Consider the following 22,062-nt stretch of genomic DNA (forward strand, 5'->3'; position numbering starts at 1 on the left):
CCACAAATTTAACAAATGGCAGGTACAATATTAGATACAAAATCTTTGGGCATAAAACCAAGAAAAAATACATATATCAATTTTTACAAACAAAATGCCATTCAAAATGTACATTTTTAGAAAAAAATATTCATATATACACCATATGTGTAATTTTCTGTACATTCATTCACAGCCTCAGAAAATGATGCTTCAAATCTGCAACAAGTTTTCTGAGAAAATGTAATTGTTTAATATTAATGGTTTGGTTTGCAAAGATATTTTCAGAATTCACAAGTTAGCACCTAAGCATGAGTTTATGTTTTAATGAATCAAAACATTCACTTCAATGTAAAATCTAGTTGATCGGTCTAATATAAAACATTATTTTAATGGGAAATAAGACAGCTTGTGTGTTTGAGTTGCACTCTGTAATACAGACTACCTTGCAATTTTAAACATGTTCAGAAGTAAAGTTTTTTTAGAATAGTTACAAATTATAATACGTGTGTTTGTTGCTTCTTTGATATGGATATTCAAGCACTGAAAACTATATTGCTGAAACTATTATAGACAATAGGATATTCAAAAAAGGAAATGACCCACTCCCCACTTACTAATATTTCAATGATCGCTTTAATGAATAAGAAACAACAGTATATACTGATCTGGGACCCAGTTAGCTTAATTAAATTACAGTACAAAGTGAATAGATTTGTAGCAACCTGTAACGAGGACTAATGATAGAGAAAATCTAATGGGTTGCTATGGGTTACTCCACCTAACACTTTTTTTCCTAAACAAAAAAATAAAATAGCTATTCATGACTGTGAAGTTAGAAAACTGGTAAAATAACTCCAACAACGTGACTTTGCTTTCTATTGTTCCAAGCTGTGATTAAAAGAAAACGTAAAAAAAAAAAAAAAAAAAACCTCAGACTCAGTGAGACCCAACTAAGTAAAAAAGCAATGTTTTGTAAAATGTAAGGGAGTACATATTTACATACAGCATGTTTGGTTAAATGTACAGAGTACACATTTCCATGTGGTGGATTTTGTTAAATGTACAGAATGAATCACAAGTACACTTGTGTATGGCACTGTCTTTTGTTCTACCCTACTAATAAAATGGGTGCCTTTACACAGGCATGATGTCCATGAGTTCAAACATCGTCTAACACTGATAAGTGAGATAAATGAAAGTTTTTACATAATGTAAATCAAAGCCAATGAGTGCTTTAAGCATGAAGCTTTGTGTGACTATTAGGGCATCATCATTTAAACAAGTGTTTTAAATTCTGGTCTACAATTTGTATAAAAAGCAATATGTAAATTTCTTAGCGAGCTGAAGATTATTGCACTGTGCCAACTTTGACTATAAGATGATATCTTCTCCAAGCTAGTTTCCCCACTGACTTCTACACTAAAGATGGCTATGCACTAGTAGAATTTTGTTTCATATGTTTAGATTTAAGAATGTCTGTTTGCTTTTCTAATCATCAGTGGAGTCAAATCAACATTTGTTTTTGACTGCAGTGAAGAGAAGATTTATAGGAGCAGGATGGAAATTTTTTCTAGAATGAGTTAATTTCTGATAGTTTTCATTCCAAAATCGAATGTAAAGGACAAACTATATTTTGAAGAACTTTTGAACATCCATAAAGCTGTCGAATGTACTGAAAATTTTTTTATGAGGTTTTGTACAATTGTTTGAAAATCTATTCATGTATAGGCAGCATAAAGCTATTTTCATTTTAGGAAAAAAGGAAGGAACACACTCGTGTTATCCTGCCCTATCAGAGGTAAAGAAATAGTTTCAGAAGAGAGAGCCATCTTTGAGTTTACGAACGTTCTTTACATTTTAGGCTATTAGAAAGTACCTGCCCGGGTCTTATATTAATTTTAGGTACAAAAAATGCCTTAGGGCTTATTTTTGGAGGATGTCTTATTTGTTCCGTCATGTCTCCCCCTCTCCCTCCCTGTCAGCTCAGGAGTCAACATCCCTGTAATCTCCTAAATAAACTCTAGTTAAAGTCCTTGTAAAATCATTTCATCTGCTCGATAAATGGATTATATAATGTCCAGTGTGTGTCTTTATGTAATGTTATAGAAAATACCTTATTTACAGCGTTGCTGGGCGCTCACATAACCTGCCGGAGCTCTTCTTTCCAGCAATGAACACTGCCAAGGGAGATGCCGGGATCCCCGCTGACGTCAGCCCTGCTCTGAGCACTGCAGCGAGAGGGGCCATTGACACCAGCCGAGAGGAGGAGAGCTCCAGTGGGTCACATGAGCGCCCAGCGGCACTGTAAATAAGGTATTTTCTACAATCATGTTACATACAGACACACACTGGACATTATATAATACTTTTACAGCGCAGATTACATGATTTAATATAGATTTCAACTAGGGCTTATTTTCAGGGTAGGGCTTATATTGCAGCCATCCTAGAAAATGGAGGTATTAACAATACTGAGGGCCAAGTGAGTTGATCTACCTACACAACATCACCAAAGAGTAAAGCTTCAGGCAAATACTGAAATCAGTAAGACTTCTGAATATGTTGAAACTTCTATGAATTCTATGTAATGTGAAAAAATGTTGAGTGATGAAAAAAGCAGAGGCACCTAAAGAAAAAGAAATGGATGTTTTCAGACCAATGGAGTCTTGAGGCTAAGCATATCTATTTTTGTAAAGATGCTTGATGGCGAGGCCTCAGAGCTTTTAAAACTTGTCTCAACTTTTTTTAAATTTAAAATGAATGGCCATGACTAGAGCAATATTTTGCCTTTGTCCAATCATAAGTATTTATGATTACATATTTGGTTCTATAAAAAAATCTGTTCCTAGCGTTTGTATACAATACTGCAGCCATGTGACCTTGCCTTCAAATTCAGTTTGCTGCACAATGAACAGTGCAGACCTGCTTACACAGGTTTGTGAGCCTTTGTGCCAGAGGATTATAGGTCTTGACTAGTATCTGACTTCAGTGCCTGATGCAAATTAAGAGATACATTTGGCAAAGTAAATCAAATTTGCACTAAAGAAAGTCCACGTACAATAAGTCTAGAGTTTAAAAGGATTTGTTGTGCAGATAAAATATCTCTGTGGTCTGCAAACATTTGTGCCCATTTTGGGATAAAAAAGGAATGATAAGGAACAAGTGTTCCAGCAATCTCTGTACAGGTAGTCCCACTGATGACAACTGGGATGCAGTAGCTGCAGGAACACAGCCACTGCTCCCAATTTGACAGAGGCATGCACCTGCATCCACACAGATGTCAAATTGCAAGCAGCAGCTACATCTGTGCAGCCACTACTTCCCAATGAAAATGCATGCAGAAGGATGCATGGAACACCTGTGCATTCCCGCATGGGTAAACACAGCCCTCCACGAGCGTACACTTTAGTATGCCCGCCCCATGTGAATGAGGCCTAACACTCATTAAAAATTCTTAGCACAGAAACAACTTCAGGTTAAAGAATGATAGGGTGCAGAAATTCCACAAAATGGCAGCTCCTGCTATGTATGCAGAATGCACATTTCATTAAAAAAAAAAAACCTTAATAGAAGTGGTTGGTAACAGTGTTACAAAATATTATACTGATGTCTGAAATAACATTGTTCCTGCCCATTACATGTCAAATATTTATTTGGACCAGTGATATTCAAAACTAATGAAAGCATCTTAACTCTTAATAAAATACCTCAACACAACACATTATGGAAATATTTGCCTAGAGATAGAACACCTAAAATGAAGGAAATGCTGGGGCTCGACATCAAGGGTTTTGAAGATTATTAAAGATTCATCTTGGACATCCCTATACTTCTGATGCATGTTGGCGTGTGCATGATGATCTCTATTCAACTCTATAATCAACAAAGGTTGCTATGCTATCCAACATACTTCAGTGGCCACATGGACACCGCTCCATTCTCTCCACTGAAGTGATCCTAAACTGGGAGTGCAAGAAAAAAGAAGTATAAAAGTAAATGTGGACCAACCTGCACATAATGTCATGCTTCAGAGCATAGGTGTCACAAAGTGACAATCTGAGTCTCCCTCACTTGTGTGTAAGCCCTTAAATTCCACAAAGTGGTATCATTTCACACATACCTATCGCATTCAATAGTTACAAAGCAGAGAAAAGTAAAACATTGTATTAAAATGGGTACGCTCTCATTCGGAAAGGTAATATCCTACATGAAACCTCAGCACCAAGTTTTAAAAACAAATATAAAATGGTGTAACTGAGGAACGTTCCAGACACACCTTATAGAGAAAATGGGGTAAGGTGGAAACCCAAAAGTCTAAAAGTAACATGCATAAGGACATATTCCCAACTCATTAGATATGAAATAACTCTACCTAATCAATTATTGAAAACATTTTGCCATATTTTCTTGGTTCAACAGAACGCTCCCTTAATGTCCAATTTTCACACATTTTAAGAGATTACAATATTTTGCATACATTCCCTTCACTGTCAACACACACTTTTAACACAACTGCAGATTACACAAGTGTTAAAACTCTCCACTTTACAGTAAAATCTGTCTTCAAGTTAATTCATACATCTATTCATTTGAGTGTGATGCGTAGGGCACCTGGTGTCTTCTCCTGAAATCTAAATGAAAAAAGAAATGACATTACAAACTGAAAATCGTTTACAATGCAGTACCACACAGTAACAAATTTAAAGCAGAACTTAAGGCAAAACTTTTTTGGACAGAGAAAGGGAGGGTATAACCCCAGTCAGTTTTATTTTTTTGCCATCTGTGTCCCATTGTGGAGATTTCCCTCTAATTCTTGGCCCAAAGCCAAAACAGGAAGTGAGAGAAGACTCTTCCAAAGTGCGGGAAATCCTTGTTATCACCAAAAACAGTCCCTCCTTTGAAAGATTTCCACTCCATCCCTGTTCTGGTAAAAAAAAAAAAAAAATTGGGATTCTCTTATTAAAAGAAGTTATATCTCCCTAATGGGAGCCCAGGCATCAATGAACCTTTTCATTGCCAGGTCAGTACGGCATACGGACCTACAGCACTGCTTGCAGCTACCCGGGTCTGTACACTGTACGGACCTCATTTCACCTTCTGCTATAAGCTCATGGTTACTTCAATGACCATAAACTTATAGCAGAATTGTTCAGCAGACTCTGCTGAACAATGATATAACCCTGATCAGCAGATTACAATTCGCTGATCAGAGTTATTAATTTCATGTGACCCCCCCCCCCCCCAATGCTTCTGCTTCCTGGTCTCTGGCCTCTCCACCTCCCACTGCTCCTATTCTTCTAAAACTGCTCCACCCTCTTTTTTACTATCCCCTTCATCCTCTTTCCTGATCCCCTGCAGCCAACCTTTAAAAGCCAGCTTCCCTCCTCTGCCACTCCTGCCAGCTTCAGGTGCTGCAGGGGCTTAGAGGAGATCACAGTGTCTCCCCCCCCCCCTGCGAGTCCAATCGCCCTCCCCACAATGGCCCCCGCACCTCTGATTCATCCCTGTTATGAGCAGCATCCCTCTTTCCCCTCCCGCTGCCTGCAGCTGCTGACCAGCATTCAGTCCCAGCAAACTCTCAGGTTGGAGAGCGCAGGTGAGGAAGGAGCAGTGTGGGTGAAGTTGGGGCTTGGTAAACATGTGTTTACCAGCCCCCTCCCTGCAGTACAGTGGACAGAACCAAAGATCACTACAGATCGCTCCGGTGTCCACTGACAGCTGAGCATAGTAAACCGAGCATTACTGTGAGTCAGTTTATGAATGGATAAGGAGTCTCTATACAGACTCAGACTGCTGCAGGAAAAGGGACTATCTTCAGTCCCTTTCTCTGTCTCAAAAAAGAGGAGATATGGGGTTCTGCTTAGACTTCAGATATCTCACCAAAGACCCCCCCCCCCCTCAATTATTGCAGGGCCCAAAAAAATCAGTAGCGCTCTTTTTTTATTCTTCAGGTCATGTGCTTTCAGAAAACGTAAATTCTGAAAAAGCTGCAAGGAAAAAATGGTAACTTCCGGATTTTTAGAGTAAATTGTTTTGATTTACAATTTTGCGTACCTTCAGTTTTCGCAATTTCACAAAAAAGGTGCAATTTAAAATGTACAAATATTTGTTATTTATTTTTTTTTTTTATACTTTATTTTTATTTGCATGTAAAATTTAAAATTTATTACAACATTTCCCAAATTGGGATTCACATATTATGCATTAATTTTATAAAAGGAGAGAAAAACAAACCCAATCAGCATTCCCCTCTCTCCTCCCGCCCCGTCCCTCCCAAAGGATCTCCTCCTCCCCTCCCCATCCCTAATCCTACCAACTTCCTAAAGGTAATTATGCTGGGCTGTTTATTTCAATATATTTAATTGTTTTTTTAAATTCAATCCATTTTCTCCATTTCCTTTTCATATTTATTGGGTTCTCTACTTGCGTGTTACTTATGTACTCCATATTGAAATTTATGTCTATCTTTTTACACCATTCCTTCACGTTCGGGCTCTCTTCTTCTCTCCATTTTTTTGGTATAATTCCCTTGGCTGCATTTAGCAGGGTTGGGACCAGCATCATTTTGTATTTTTTTAAGGGAATAGTTGTTTTGTGGAAAAGGCAGACCCACGGGTCGTCTGATATTATTATTCCTGTCATTTCTTCGATCAGTTGTCTAACCTCAGTCCAGTAACCTCTTATCCTCGGACACTCCCAAAATATGTGGTACATTGTTCCTATACTACCACATTTCCTCCAGCATTTATCTGTCTTGTCTGGTTGGTATTTATTTATTACTTCTGGAGTGATATACCATCTTGTTAAACATTTATAATTTAATTCTGTTGTGCTTACATCCATAGCAGAGGATCCTACCGCCCCTAGTATAACCTCAAGTTCCTGTCTTAGCAGTTGTGTCCCTATTTCTTTCTCCCATTTAGTTATATATGGGGGTCTCTCCAGACTATGCCATTCCGTCAACATTTTATATATCTGAGATACTCCATGTCTCTGGTTAGAGGAGTAACTCAGCTTCTCTATGTTGTTAAGGTCTTTTTCCGACCTAATCGGCTGTGGCAGCGACCTAACAAAGTGTTTCAACTGAAGATATCTCCAGTCATCCAATTTCATATTTTTATTTTCTTGTTTTAATTTCTGAAGTGATTTTATGTGACCTTTGTGAATGATATCTTTTAATTGCGTGTTTCCTACCCAGTTCCCAAATTTTTCTTCCTCTCCTGGTGGGAAGTATTTAGTGCCATTTAGTGAAATCATAGGTGAATTGTATTCCCATTTCATTTGTTTGTTAATCCCATCCCATACTTTATAGACTACTTTTGTCAATTCGTGTTCTCCTTGTGTTTCTCTATATTTTGGTGGTATCCATATTGTTTTGTGAAGGTGATTGTTATTTTGTGCACATTCTATCTCTACCCATCTTTTTTCCCCTTCTATTTTTGTCCATTCTACCATTCGTGTAATAATTACTGCCTTATAATATCTTTCCATATCTGGTGTTGCTAACCCTCCTTGTGTTTTACCTCTTGTTAGAATTTTATATTGAACTCTAGGTTTTTTCCGCTGCCATATATATTTTGTTAGTAAAGTTCTAATTGCTCTGAAGAAGGTTGCGGGGATGTTTATTGGCAATAAAGAAAAGGTGTATAAAATCTTTGGAAGAATATACATCTTAACTACGTTGTTTCTTCCGATCCAGGAAATTTGATTATTTGATTTCCTTCGTATTTCTGTTTTTATTTCGTTCAATAATGGTATATAATTAATTTGATATAATTTTTTTATTTGTGGTGTTAAATATATCCCTAAGTACTTTAATTTGTCTTTTGTCCACGTGTACGGGAAATATGTTTTTATTGTTTGTTCTTCTTGAGTATTTAACCTTAGGTTGAGGATCTCTGATTTTATAGGGTTTATTTTAAAGTTTGATAGTCTACCATACTCTTTCAGTTCCTTTTGAATATTTGGGAGTGTGATCCTAGGGTTTGTTATGATGAACAGTAGGTCGTCGGCATATGCCGCGACCTTATGTTCATCCTGGTTTATCTCTACTCCTTTTATGTCACAGTTTTGTCTAATTTTTGCCAATAATGGTTCTAAGGTAAGGACGAACAATAGAGGCGACAGGGGACATCCCTGTCGCGTTCCATTGCTCATTCCAAATCTTTCCGATAGGCTCCCGTTTATTTTAATTTTTGCCATGGGTTTCTTATATAATGCTTCTATCCATTGTCTCATTCTTGGGCCAATCCCTATATTTTTTATCGTTTCTTTCATGAAGTCCCAGTCTACCCTATCAAAGGCCTTTTCGGCATCAATCGATAATAGGATGGAGGGGACCTCATGTTTTTTTGTTTTTTGTAGGAGCAGCAAAGTACGAATTACGTTATCTTTCCCTTCCCTACCAGGGACAAATCCGGTTTGATCCGGGTGGATCCACAGTTTTAATAAATCTTTTAGTCTTGTTGCCAGAATTTTCGCAAATAGCTTCGTGTCTGCGTTTAGCAACGCAATTGGCCTATAGCTAGAGCAGAGGGTTTGGTCTTTCCCTTCTTTCGGTATTATCGTGATGTAGGCCAATAAAGATTCTTCCCTTAATTCTTCTTTCCCAATTCTGTTCATATAATTTTGCATTTTTGGGATTAATATTTCTTTGAATCTTTTATAATACCTTACCGTGTATCCATCCGGACCTGGACTCCTCCCATTCTGTGTAGTTTTTAACGCTTCTCTTATTTCGTTTTCCGCGATTGGTGCTTCTAAAAGCTCCAATTTATCTCCTAGAATTTTAGGTAGATTTGCTTCCCTAATATATTTTTGGATCTCTTTTATTCTTTCCTGTCTTACATCAGAGGTTTCTTCCTTTCGCACGTTATATAAGGTGTTATAATAGGCATGAAATACCTTAGCTATTCCTGTGGTTGAGTTAATTATTTCATTTTTACTGTTTTTGATTTTTTCTATGTAATTTTTGGATTTCCCCTTCGTCAGTAATCTGGCTAAGGATTTCCCTGGTTTATTTCCAAATTTATACCTATATCTAGCTATCTTATTAAAATGACTTCTAGATTTTTCCTCCAGTAGTTCTTTCAATTCATCTCTTTTTATTATTAGATTTTCTTCTGTTTCTTTTTTAATTTCTCTTTTATGTTTTTGTTCTAATTCGTGTATTTCTCCTATTAGTTTATTGATTGAGTTATTTCTCTCTTTCTTTTTTTTTTGATGCTAAGGATATCAATATTCCTCTGATGTAGGATTTATGTGCTTCCCAAAGTGTGGCCGATGAGGTTTCCGGTAAATCATTCTTTTGGAAATAAAACTCTAATTCTTGTTCTAGTCTGTTTCCTATTTCTTCATCTTGAATTAATTCTTCATTTAACCTCCAAATATTTGTTATTTATTAACTCAATACAGTTTTAACTTTTATATTTAGTAGGAATTTAGCAGGAATTGTGTAAAATGTGCTGTGTTTTCATCTACTAATAATGATTCTAGTGTATTTTTAGCGAACATATTGTTTTGATACACATTTGCGCAAATACTATTGTGCTCTAAAAATCAGTAGCACTTTATTTGTATTCTACTGGTCATGTGCTTCAAAAAATGTATGTTTTGGTGGGTCCTCAACAAACTTTGAAAGCTGTAGGGGAAAAATTGCAAAAATGGCCCAGCCAGCTAAGTTTAAAAGTGGAGAACAGGGCATGGCAGTGAAAAGGTTAAAGCCCAGCAGGTGTTCTGATCCTGCTCCACTCTATTCAGCATGCTCTATATATACCAAAAACATATATAAAAGGAAAAACACCTTCCAAAAATGCGACTTTGTTAATAATTACCCTAAAATATATATATTAACCACTTCCATACAGAGCAGTTACACCCCCTTCCTGCCCAGACCAGTTTTCAGCTTTCAGCGCTCTAACACATTGAATGATAATTACTCAGGCATACAACGCGGTACCCAATCAAATTTTTTTTATCATTTTTTTCACACAAATAGAGCTTTCTTTTGGTAGTATTTAATCACCACTGGGTTTTGCGATATAAGTAAAAAGAGCGAAAATTTTGAAAAAAAAAAAACATTTTGTTTTAGTTTCTATTATAAAATTTTGCAAATAAGTATTTTTTTTTCATAAATTTGGGCCAAAATTTATACTACTACATATCTTTGGTAAAAAATAAACCAAATTAGTGGTTATTATTTAGTTTGTGTGAAAGGTATAGAGTCTACAAGCTATGGTGCCATTTAAAATTGATCACACCTAATCACACCTGATATACCGACATCTAAAATGTCAGGACAGTACAAATACCCCCCAAATGACCCCTTTTTGATAAGTAAACATTCCAGGGTATTTAGTAAGAGGCATGGTGAGTTTTTTGAAGTTGTCATTTTTTCCCACAATTCTTTGGAAAATTAAGAAAGCATTTATTTATTTTTTTGTTTTTTACACAAAATTGTCATATCAAGTTATTTCTAACACACAGTATATGCATACTTGCAATTACACCCCAAAATACATTCTGCTACTCCTCCTGAGTATGGCAATACCACATGTGTGAGACTTTTACACAGCCTGGCCACATACAGAGGCCCAACATTCAAGGAGCACCGTCAGGTGTTCTAGGAGAAAAATGACACATATAATTTACTAACAACCTATCACACTTTTGAAGGCCCTGGAGCACCAGGACAATGGAATTGCCCACAAAATGACCCCATTTTGGAGAGCAAACACCCCAACGTATATTCTTTGAGGCATAATGAGTCTTTTGAACATGTCATTTTTGTCAATATATAACATATTTCTAACACATACCATGTACATAGCAAAAATGATACCCCAAAATACATTCTGCTACTCCTCCTGAGTATGGCAATACCACATTTGTGAGACCGTCAGGTGTTCTAGGGGCATAAATTACACATATAATTTCATTACAACCAATCACACTTTTGAAGGCCCTGGAACACCGAGACAACGGAAACCCCCACAAAATGACCCTATTTTGGAAAGTAAACACCCCAACACATAATCTAGGAGGCATGGGCTGCAGATAGGTACTCAGGTACTCTGATGGGCTGCAGACAGGTACTCCGGTACACTGATCGGCTTCAGAAAGGTACTCAGGTACTCTGATGAACTTCAGAGAGGTACTTGAGTATTCTGATGGGCTAGAGACAGGTACTCGGGTAATCTGATGGGCTGCAGATAGGTACTCGGGCACTCTGGGCTGGAGACAGGTACTTGGGGCTGGAGACAGGTACTTGGGTACTCTGGCCTGCATACGGGTACTTGAGTACTCCGATGGGCTTCAGAGAGGTACTTGGGTACTATGATTGGCTGCAGAGAGGTATTCGGGTACTCTATTGGGCTGGAGACAGGTACTCAGATACTTTGATGGGCAGAAGACAGGTACTCAGGTACTCTATTGGGCTGCAGATAGGTACTCAGCTACCCTGATGGGCTGGAGACAGGTACTCAGGTATTCTAATGGGCTGCAGATAGGTACTCTGAAGGGCTGGTGACAGGTACTTGGGTACGCTGATGACATGTTCTCGGGTACTCTGATGGGCTGCAGAGAGGTACTTGGGTACTCTGATGGGCTGCAGAGAGGTACTTGGGTACTCTGATGGGCTGCAGAGAGGTACTCGGGTACTCTGATGGGCTGCAGAGAGGTACTCGGGTACTCCGATGGGCTGGCGACAGGTATATATGCCTAATAATCCGGAGGTGAGAGGCTGGATAGAGTCCCCTTGGTCCCATATATATTTGGATCAAGCTGGTGCTGACCCATCTGGGTCTTGGGCTGAGGCGAGAGACTAATTCACTTGGTGAAGGGATTCATACACAGCGGTGTTTTGTGGATTTTTGTGATTATTGGTTTCTTTAAACACTCCGGACACTGTGCACTATTCATTATATGGACACCATATGGACATTTTTTCACTGATTGTATACTATTTTACTTTTACTGTATGTGCACTGATCTTGCTTTGTTTATATCACTATTTTATACTTATCTGGCGCATCACTATTTATATATTTGATTGTTTTGATGGTGAGGTGTGGACACAATTTAGTGTGTGCTGTCGGTTATTTTTACACTCTATCATTTGCACTGTAATAGGATTTATTTTTGATTTATATATATATATATATATATATATATATATATATATACACACTTTTTTTGATATATCATATTCACTGAGCTCCTTTAAGTTTGCGCTGATAGTCTTTGTTTCATAATATCTATATATATATCTCCAAACGAACCCTGTGCTCCACTCCACCAAGTGTGTATTAGACCTCATGCACTCCTGTTTGAACATCTACTTTTTCAGACTTTTTTTTGTATTTGCGCATATTTACGCGCATTTTCGCATATATGCGTTAGATCAATTTCACGCATTTTTTATTTTTTAATTACTTTTCCTTTATTTAGTTTTGCATGTACAAAAATAAAGATAAAATACTAAATTTATCTTATATTCAAACAGTCATATCCAACACTCCCAATTCTCCTAACCTTCCCATATTTTCCCCTTTTATACATTCCTCCTTCTCTTCTCTCTATTCTTCCCCTCTTCCCTCCTATCCTGTTCCCTCCATATCTCCGCAAATTTCCTCGTTCTCCTAAATTCTACCCATCTTTCCCACACAATTTAGAATTTCTCTATCTGGTCTTCTCTACTACTACTCAAATATTCCATTTTATATATATATTCTATTCTCCCGAACCATTCCTTCATTGTAGGGCTTTCAGGGTCTAGCCACTTTTTTGGTATTACCCCTTTAGCTGCATTTATTAAATAAGGCACTACCCTGTTCTTATATTGCTTAATTGTATTTTTTGTATTATGGAACAAGCAGACTCATGGGTCATCTGCTATATCGATATCCATTATTTCCCTTATATATTGTCTCACCTTCTGCCAGTAGTCCCGAATCTTTGGGCACTTCGACCATATGTGCGCTATAGTTTCCTCCGAAACTACATCCTCTCCAGCACAGTGAGGATTTCTCTGGCTGATATTTTTGTGCTTTAACAGGCGTTCTCAATTTGATGCTGAATTTTGCGCATTTTAACGCAAATGCACGAAAACTTATTCTTTCATTCTTGTTCTTCACAATATGTAAATGGACACGTGCACACATGTGTACGTATTCGCGCGCATGAAGTGTAATTTAAAAACCAAAAAAATAAAAAAAATTGATTTTTGACTTTTCTCTGAAGTTCATTGACAGACGCAGCTCCATATTCTTCTGAACCACTGGGCTATGCTGCCCCCTACAGGAGCAGGACACTAGGCAGGAAAAAGCTTGACTACGCCTATTGGCAGTCCCAGGGGGTATACACCCACTCTCAGCTATAGTTTTTTTACAAGCAGTGTCAGAAGAAAGCCAACTCCACAGAGAGGTGTCCGTCAATGAACATCAAAGAAATTGATTTTCTTTTTTTACGGTAAGTCAAAAACCCCATTTTCTCTTTCGTTCATTGACGGACACAGCTCCTGATTCTTCTTAACCATTGGGACATCCCAAAGCAGTGTAAAACATGAGGGGTGGGGAAAAAAGCAGATAAAAATTCCCAAGGCTAACCAGGTAACATGGAGCTCAACCAAAACCAATGGAGCTCACCTGAAAAAATACAATACACCCTCAAAGAGGACCAGGTCCTCTAAGCAGCAGTCAGCAAAACCTTGCAGTCAAAAGAAGCATCCTCAGATGCCAACACATCGACTTTAAAAATGTTGTAAAAGTGTGCACCGACGAGCAGGTGGCCGCCTTGCAAACCTGCATCACTGACGCTTGATGACGGAAGCCCAGGAGACACTAAGGGCCCTAGAAAAGTGCTCCTTGACAGACAAAGGAGGAACCTAATGCAAAAGGCCTGAACCACTGTCTGTCTGATCCATCTGGAAATGGTCGCAGAAGAAGCGGAGAACCCTTTTGTGAGGGCCGTCCATGAGCGCAAATAGAGAAGTCTGACTTCCTAAAAGATTCTGTAGCTGCCAGGTACACCCTAATTGCCTGGACCACATCCAAGGCAATTTCCCTTGCATGTTTTGCCTGGGACACAGGGAAGGCAACACAATGTCTTCATTCAAATGACAGTCAGAGACCACCTTAGGAAGGAATGACGGACAGAGGTGAAGCACCACCTTATCCTTGTGAATCACAAATAAGGTGAATGACAGAATAACGCTGCCAGTTCCGGCACCTTGCGTGCAGAGGTGATAGCCACCAAAAAAGGCCACCTTCTGGGGCAGCGCAAGCAGGGAAACCTCCCGAATACTTTCAAAGGGAGGCTTCTGTAGAGCTGAAAGCACCACATTAGGATCCCAGGGCAGCAACGGAGCCAAATGTCAGACACCCTAAAGGAAGGTAAACACCAGAGAGTGTGAGGCCAAAGATTGTTAGAAAAAGACCACCAAAGCCGATACCTGGCCCTTGATGGTACTCGAGGCCAATTTCTGTTCAACCCCCCGCTGAAGGAAGGTTAAGATTTGATCCACCGAGAAGGAGCGAGGAGGATCCCCAAGAGTCACACAACGCAATGTACGTCTTCCACGTAAGATGGTAGATCTTCCTAGAAGTAGATTTCCTAGCTTTCAACAGCATAGGAATCACCAACTCAGACAAACCTCCATCCTTCAGCACCTGGTGAAGCCGTCAAAGCCAGTGACTGTAAAGCAGGATGGAAGATCTGTCCTTGGTACAGCAGATCCTCCCTTAGAGGAAGTACCCAAGGAGCATCGGCAACCAGCTGTACCTGATCAGCATACCAAGACCGGCGAGGTCAGTGTGGAAGGAATCCCTTCTGCTTTGATCCTGTTCAGGAGTCATGGCAGAAATTTGAGAGGGCTGGAACGAATCAGTTAGCCCACCTTAGAATGCCGACTACCTATGAAGCCGCCAGGACACTACTTATGCCCCCTTGATGATTGACATAGACCATGGCCGTGGCATTGTCCAAATTAATTTGTACCGGACACCCCTGAAGACGAATTGTCCATCAAGCCAGGCAAAGGCTAATCGCTCGGATTTCCATAACATTAATTGCCAGTCTGGACTCTGCCAGCGTCCAGAGCCCCTGAGCACATCTGTGCTGAGGATGTCTCCTTACCTGGACAGGCTGGTATCTGTGGAGACAACCGTCCAGTACAGGGGGAGAAAGGATTTTTCCCTTTCGAAATGCCAGAGAATGAAGCCACCTCTAGAGATCTTGGATCCTTGTCCCATTTCACCAGAATCTCTTTAGCAGAGATCATGTGTGGAACTGTGCAAACAGACCACCTCAAGGGTGGACACCATAAGGCCCAGAACCTGCATGCAAGCCCGGAGGGATGACTGTCTGCTGAACAACAGAAGCTGAACTGCCTCCTGCAATGTCTGGAGTTTTTCCCGAGGAAGAAACACGCTGGCTGAGGCCGAGTCCAGAGTCAGACCCAGATAGCCCAGATTTGGTGGACAGAACCAAAGCAGACTCCTGAAGGTTCAGAATCCAACCGAACTCCCTCAGAGTTAACAGAGCAATCTCCAGTTGTCCATCAGAGCAGTCGGAGACTCCGCTTGCAGAAGATCATCCGGGTACCCCAGTACTGCGATCCCCCGCTGACTCAAACAATGCCAGCAGGGGGGCAAACACTTTTGTGAAGACCTGTGGAGTGGAGGCAAGACCAAAGGTCCACGCTACAAACCGATCATACCCCTCGCCCACGGCAAAATGGAGGAAGCGTTGGTGACTGCCACATATTAGAATGTGCAGGTAGGCATCCTTGATGTCGATAGAAGAGAGCAGAAATCACCGATGTAGGGACGCCACTACCATGTGAATGGACCAAACACGGAAATTCTGTACACGCACAAGCAGCTTAGCGCTTTGAGGTCCAAAATTGGATGTACCTTGCCTTCCTTCCTGGGAACTGTAAAAAGGAGTGAAAACCCCTGAAAACGTTCAGAAATCAGAACCGGAACAATCACCCCTTGAAGGTACAAATCTTGTACTACCCCAGAGAGACCCGTAAGAGATCTGGGGATAAGTGCAGGTTTGGAAGGGAAGAACCTTTCCGGAGGATAAGACCAAACTTGATCTTGTAGCCTGACCGAATAACTTGGTGACCCAAGTGTCCTATACCAGGGAGGTCCATGGATCCGGAAACCAGCGAAGATGTCCCCCCACCTCAGATACTAGTGAAAGCGCCCCTTCATGCAGAGGAAGCCTTGTCCGCAGGTCTGGAAGAGCCCGCTTATGGCTTGCCAAACCAGGTCCTCTTGGAATGTCCGGTGGAGGCCCTGACTTTAGATCCCTTGTCTTGAGACCCTGAGGGACCAAAAAACCTCTAATGAGATGAGGAGAATGGCCCACGTCTACGATAGGGCTCCTTGCCTTTGGTAGCCTGCGGAAAAAGAGTATTCTTCCGCCCTGTGAGACCCTTAACGATGTAATCCAAGGAAGCTCCAAACAGGCGATCCCCTACAAGGGGGAGATCAGGCCCTCTTAGAAGTCTGGTCCGCAGACCAGTATTTCAGCCAGATAAAACGCCAAAGGACCACTGCTGATACAGACAGCCTAGAAATCAAAGGAGCCGCATCCAAAGAGGCAACACAGAAACTGTAGCCACTGATCCGCCAGCTATGCAAGACAGGGGGAAACGGTTTCCTCTCCAGGTCTCGGCGTAAAAGTTAAGCACACTTGGTCAGACCTTGCTACATCAGGGAAATGGTAAATAGCCTTAGTCCTGAACCAGCCACAGCGAACATATTGCGGGCCAGTGCCTTCGCGCCCTCCTATCAGCTGGATATTTAAAGGCCGCTGACTCCTCAATCATAATGAAGGTAGCTTTATTTAACCTGGAAACCAACAGGTCCACTACAGGTAGGACTGTCTACCTTTAACACAGTTAATCCTCATAAGGACACCGCAAGCAAAAAGTGCTTAGGAACCACTGTTTTGTGAAAATGTTGTCAAAGTAAGCGGAAAGGGGAACACCCTCGCCGCTTTGGAGGGCCTGTGGGTGCCAAAAGGGACCAGCACCTCCAACGCATCATTAGTAGCAAACCTCCATTTTTAAAGTGTCACGCTCTGACTCAAACAGTGCATCCACCAGCGCTCTTTTCATGCGTGGCTAGAGGAGCAGAGGAATCATCCTCACTAACTGAGCACTCAGGGTGCGTGGACGCAGACCCAGCAGGGTCACTATATACTAAACTCACCCGGAAAACATAACAATCAGGGGTGGCCGCCAACTGCGATTCCGCAAAGGGGACGCCGACTAAGGGCCCACGAATGGACCACCTACTGGACCACCAAAAAAAAACAAGGGGGTCGCCCTCCATAGAGGGCATAGTAGGAAATAGCCCCCTTAAAAGGGGGCCGCCCGTCGTAACGCGGACGCACAGGCAGGGATCCCTGATGGTCCCGCAGTGCTAAAAGGGGCAGGGGCCCCACACAATAATGGTGGCAAGGCTGTCGTTAAAAAATGAAGCGCCCCCACAGCGCCACCCATTCCAAGGCAGGCGCCAAGCTGACCACATGGCCTAGCAGGCCACGGCCTAAATTTTTGTGAAGGCCTAGCCGCAAGTGCACAGATCCCAGCCCTGCAGATGCCCAAAGGAAGAGTGGGGGCTTCATCTAAATGCACTGGGGCTGCCCCCCAATGGAGGCACCCGACTCGGCCGCAGCCTAAATTTTTGTGGGCACCCAGCCGCTTGGAAGCGAGCCCCAGCGGAGCCAACCACCCAGGGGCAGCGGGAGGGTGGATGCCCAAAACGGGAGGCAGTGGCTTCAGCCACCTTCACAGGGGCTACCTTCCTACTAGTAGGCTGGAAAGCCGCGGCCTCAATTTTTGGCCATGTGAGGACATTACCCGTGGATGCTAAACTATCCGCTGCCTTACTACAACAATCACCACAGGGAGCCCAGAGGATATCCCTGCCCCAGTCACCAACCCCCAGGGTGGCAGGGAACCCCCCGTTGCGCATCAGGAAAAACCTGGTCAGCAGCAACTCCAACCAGCCCCCCTTAAGAGCATGCGGCAACAGCTAGCTCATAACCTCACCCTGGGAGGTAGAGGGGGGGGGGGGTCAGCTACTTACCATACCAGGAACAGGGTGGGCACCGCTCCGGACAGAACATCGCTCCATCGTAAAGTGGTTGGCTGTCGGCCAGGAGAAACGCTGCAACTCAGACCGAGGCCATGTCGTATGCATCCTCGCGAAACGTTTAACTCGCAGGCCAGCCCCCATCCAGTGGGGCTATGTCGCGGCCAACCTAGCGCAGAGCTGCGGCCAGACTGGGGGGACCCTCTGGATCTAGATAATCCAGTCCATCGCCCAGTCCAGCAATTGATTGTAGATTCTAACAGGAACAAATTAAAAAAGATAGAAAAAAAAAATCAATTTAAAAAGAAAAATTTGCCAAGAACAGAAATCTCAGCAAGGAACTTGGTCTGTGTACTCCTGACTAGGCAGAAAAAAAAAAAACTGGAGTGCCTATAGCTGAGAGTGGGTGTATACCCCCTGGGACTGCCCTTAGGCGTAGTCAAGCTTTTTCCTGCCTAGTGTCCTACTCCTGTAGGGGGCAGTATAACCCAATGGTTAGGAAAAAAGCAAATTTTTCTATTTTATTTATTTTTTACTGAAGAATGCACGGCGATTGTTTACGTACCTGTGTGCATAGGCACATTACAATTAATGGGCTGTATTTTAGCTCGGTAAAAAAATAAATAAAAAAAACTGTACTGAGCTTTTTCAAGCTGCAGTGTGTGAGAGGCCTTAAAGTGTTGGTTCACTTTTGCAGAAAAAAATGTAAAATGTGAACCAACACTGGACACCCTCCCCAGACGCTGTAGTTACCAGTGGCGATGTTGAGCTGTCAGTGTTCCCCGAAGTCAGTCCAGCAGTCTGGGGATTTAAAATCCCCGCTCTTCTCTGTGCAGTGCTTCCAGAACAGATCAGAACAAGTCGCTGTTCAGACACTGACCAATCAGAATCACTCTGATCCCTTCTGGAAGAAGGATTAAAGGAAGATGTGCAGTTTTCGTTAAAAAAAGGAGGAACATTTGAAGAAATTATATTGCACCGATTGTTTTGTATCTCGTTCACTTGGGACTTACTGCCCCCCAACCTCAGGTGTGAGCAACACCCTGCCGTTGAGGCATTCATTTAATCACTTGCCGACCGCCTGCCGCAGATATACTGTGGCAGGCTGGCTCGGCTACATGAATCGCCGTACCTGTACGGCGATCAGCGGGAGCGATCCTGGGGGCGCGCATGCACCCCCATTAGCCAGCGGGGAAGCTGAGGCCGGAGGCCGTGATTGCTGCCGGGCACTTGTGATCTCTCCCCCCGTGGAGAGAGAACGACGGTCTGCTGTTGTAAACACAGCAGACCGTTGTTCTCTCAGGAATCAGCACAGAGCGCCTGTGATCCTGCTATTTAGGATCACAGGTCTGGGTGTTGATTCCCCAAGCCCATCCCCTTCGCACTAGGAAAGCACCCCCTGGGCATACACTTAACCCTTTGATCGCCCCTGAACTAACCGCTTCCCTGCCAGTGTCATTATTACAGTAACAATGCATATTTTTAGCCCTAATTACTGTAGTAATGTCACTGGTCCCCCCAAAAATGTCAGTTAGGAGTCCAATCTGTCCGCCGCAATGTTGCAGTCCCGCTAAAAACTGCTGATCGCTGCCATTACTAGTAAAAAATAAATAAATAAATAAAAATGACATAAATCTTTCCCCTAGATTGTAGACACAATAACTTTTGCGCAAACCAATCAAAATACACTTATTGAGATTTTGTTTATCAAAAATATGTAGCAGAATACAAGCTGGCCTAAAATGATGAAAACATTTGATTTTTACATTTTTTTTTTATTGGGAATGTTATATAGCAGAATATGAAAAATATTGTTTTTTTCCCCCCAGAATTGTCACTTTTTTTGTTTATGGCGCAAAAAAAAAAAAAAAATAGCACAGGTGACCAAAAGAAAGCTCTATTTGTGGAAAAAAGGGCATCAATTTTTTTTGGTAACAGCGTTACATGACCGAGCAATTGTCTGTTAAAGTAACGCAGTGCCTAATCGCAAAAAATGGCCTGGTCATTAAGGGGTAAAACCTTCTGGTCCAGAAGTGATTAAAAATGGGCTACCATAATAATGAGACACACATTAGGCCAATGGGGTGTTAACATAAAGCACAGGTCACCAAGATGTGAATGGGCCCTTACTGTTCCAAAGGTTGAGATAAGGTGAAATAAGTTTAGTGTCTGGAAATAATTTACTCTGTACATAACTACAGACAACAGATGTTTTGCCGGGTTGTACCTGGATTTTGCCACTGTTAAGGTAGGCACTTATTAGACCAGGTAGGGTGTGCTTCAAAATTCACAGCCTAATAAAAAATGTTTTAGATTAAAATGTGGCACACATTTTGAGCTGCAGAGGATGGAAATTCTACCACTTCCATACTGGGTCTATTTTCGCACTCCTCTCCTACATGTAAAAATTATAATTTTTTTGCTAGAAAATTACTCAGAACCCCCAAACATTATATATGGTGGAAGTTGCAAATTTTTATGTCACACGGTATTTGTGGAGAAATTTTCCAAACGGGTTTTATTTTTAGGAAAAAAAAACGGTTTCATGAATTAAAAAAAAAAAAAAAAAAACACTAACGTTATCCCAATTTTTTTGTATAATGTGAATATGAATGATAACACAAAAACGTTTCTTTCACTCATGGTTAGTGTTTGGCTGAAGCCATTTTTTATTATCAATCGTAAAAGGGGGGGGGGGGGGGGGAAACCACGCTAACTAAGTACTCAAGCTGCAGCTTCAGGTGAGACAGCACCAACACAAAAAATAAAGGAGAAAAGCCGCGCTAATCTGACTTGATAAATGTACCAATCTCAAGATAGATGAATCCTTAAAGAAAAAAAGTATTAGTAACAGGTGCCAAATAAGCACCTACATTAGATGGGATAGACAAAAATCTACTAGATCATAAACATTGCAAGATGAACTTATAGGACTTGGCTGGTTCAGGCATGATAAGGGTTAATGTGTTCTCCCTGCACACAGCGGAGAGAACACATTAACCCTTATCATGCCTGAACCAGCCAAGTCCTATAAGTTCATCTTGCAATGTTTATGATCTATTTATTATCAATCAACTGTGTTTACACTTTTTAAATCATAATGACAACAGAAACTACCCAAATGACCCTGATCAAAAGTTTACATACCCTGGTGATTTTGGCCAGATAACATGCACAAAGGGGTTTGAATGGCTATTAAAGGCAACCATCCTCACCTGTGATCTCTTTGCTTGTAATTAGTGTGTGTGTGTGTATTAACTTCTTCCGGTCCGCGCTATAGCCGAAAGACGGCTACAGCGAGGACTCGAATTTCCGGGAGGCCGTCTTTAAACGGCCTCCCAGTAACAGGCTCCCCACGCGCTCCCGCGAGCGCGCATCGGGGAAAATCTGTGTCGGCCGTGTCGCTTGGACACAACCAATCACAGATCGTGGTAAATGGCCAATCACAGCAGCCATTTACCACGTGATTGGCCCATGCAATGAGAGATGATCTCATATGTAAACATAGGAGATCATCTCTCATCGCCAGCGCTCCTTCCTCACACAGAGACTGCAGTGTGAGGAAGGAGAAACCGATCAGCCGTTCGGGGACACAGAAAAATGTAATCAGGGCACTGATCACCAGTGCCCTGATTACAACAGAGGTAAATAAAATACAATGTGCCCACCATCAGTGCCCACAGTGCCCTCCATCAGTGCCCCCCATCAGTGCCCACAATCAGTGCCCATAGTGCTGCCAGTCAGTGCCCATCAGTGCCTGCTCATCTAGGCACTGATGAGCACTGACTGGCAGCACTATGGGCACTGAGTGTGGGCACTGATGGTGCTGCCCATCAGTGCCGCCCATCAGTGCTCATCAGTGCCACCCATCAGTGCTCATCAGTGCCACCCATCAGTGTCCAGCAGTGCCGCCTCTCAGTGCCCATCAGTGCCGCCCGTCAGTGCCCAGCAGTGCCACATCTCAGTGCCC

General features: G+C 41.8%; 1 protein-coding gene across 1 annotated transcript in view; it reads right to left on the reverse strand.

Moving 5' to 3' along the window:
• Window positions 1–4,447: 4,447 nt before the first annotated feature.
• N4BP2 (NEDD4 binding protein 2) overlaps window positions 4,448–22,062 on the reverse strand; it is a 337,469-nt gene continuing 319,854 nt past the window's right edge. Inside the window, exon 18 of the mRNA XM_082258615.1 lies at window positions 4,448–4,613. Coding sequence (XP_082114741.1) covers window positions 4,568–4,613 — 46 coding nt within the window. The 3' untranslated portion in view covers window positions 4,448–4,567. The remainder of the gene's footprint in view (window positions 4,614–22,062) is intronic.

Source organism: Pelophylax lessonae (genome assembly GCF_965119305.1).
Source record: "Pelophylax lessonae genome assembly, chromosome: 1".
NCBI lineage: Eukaryota > Metazoa > Chordata > Amphibia > Anura > Ranidae > Pelophylax > Pelophylax lessonae.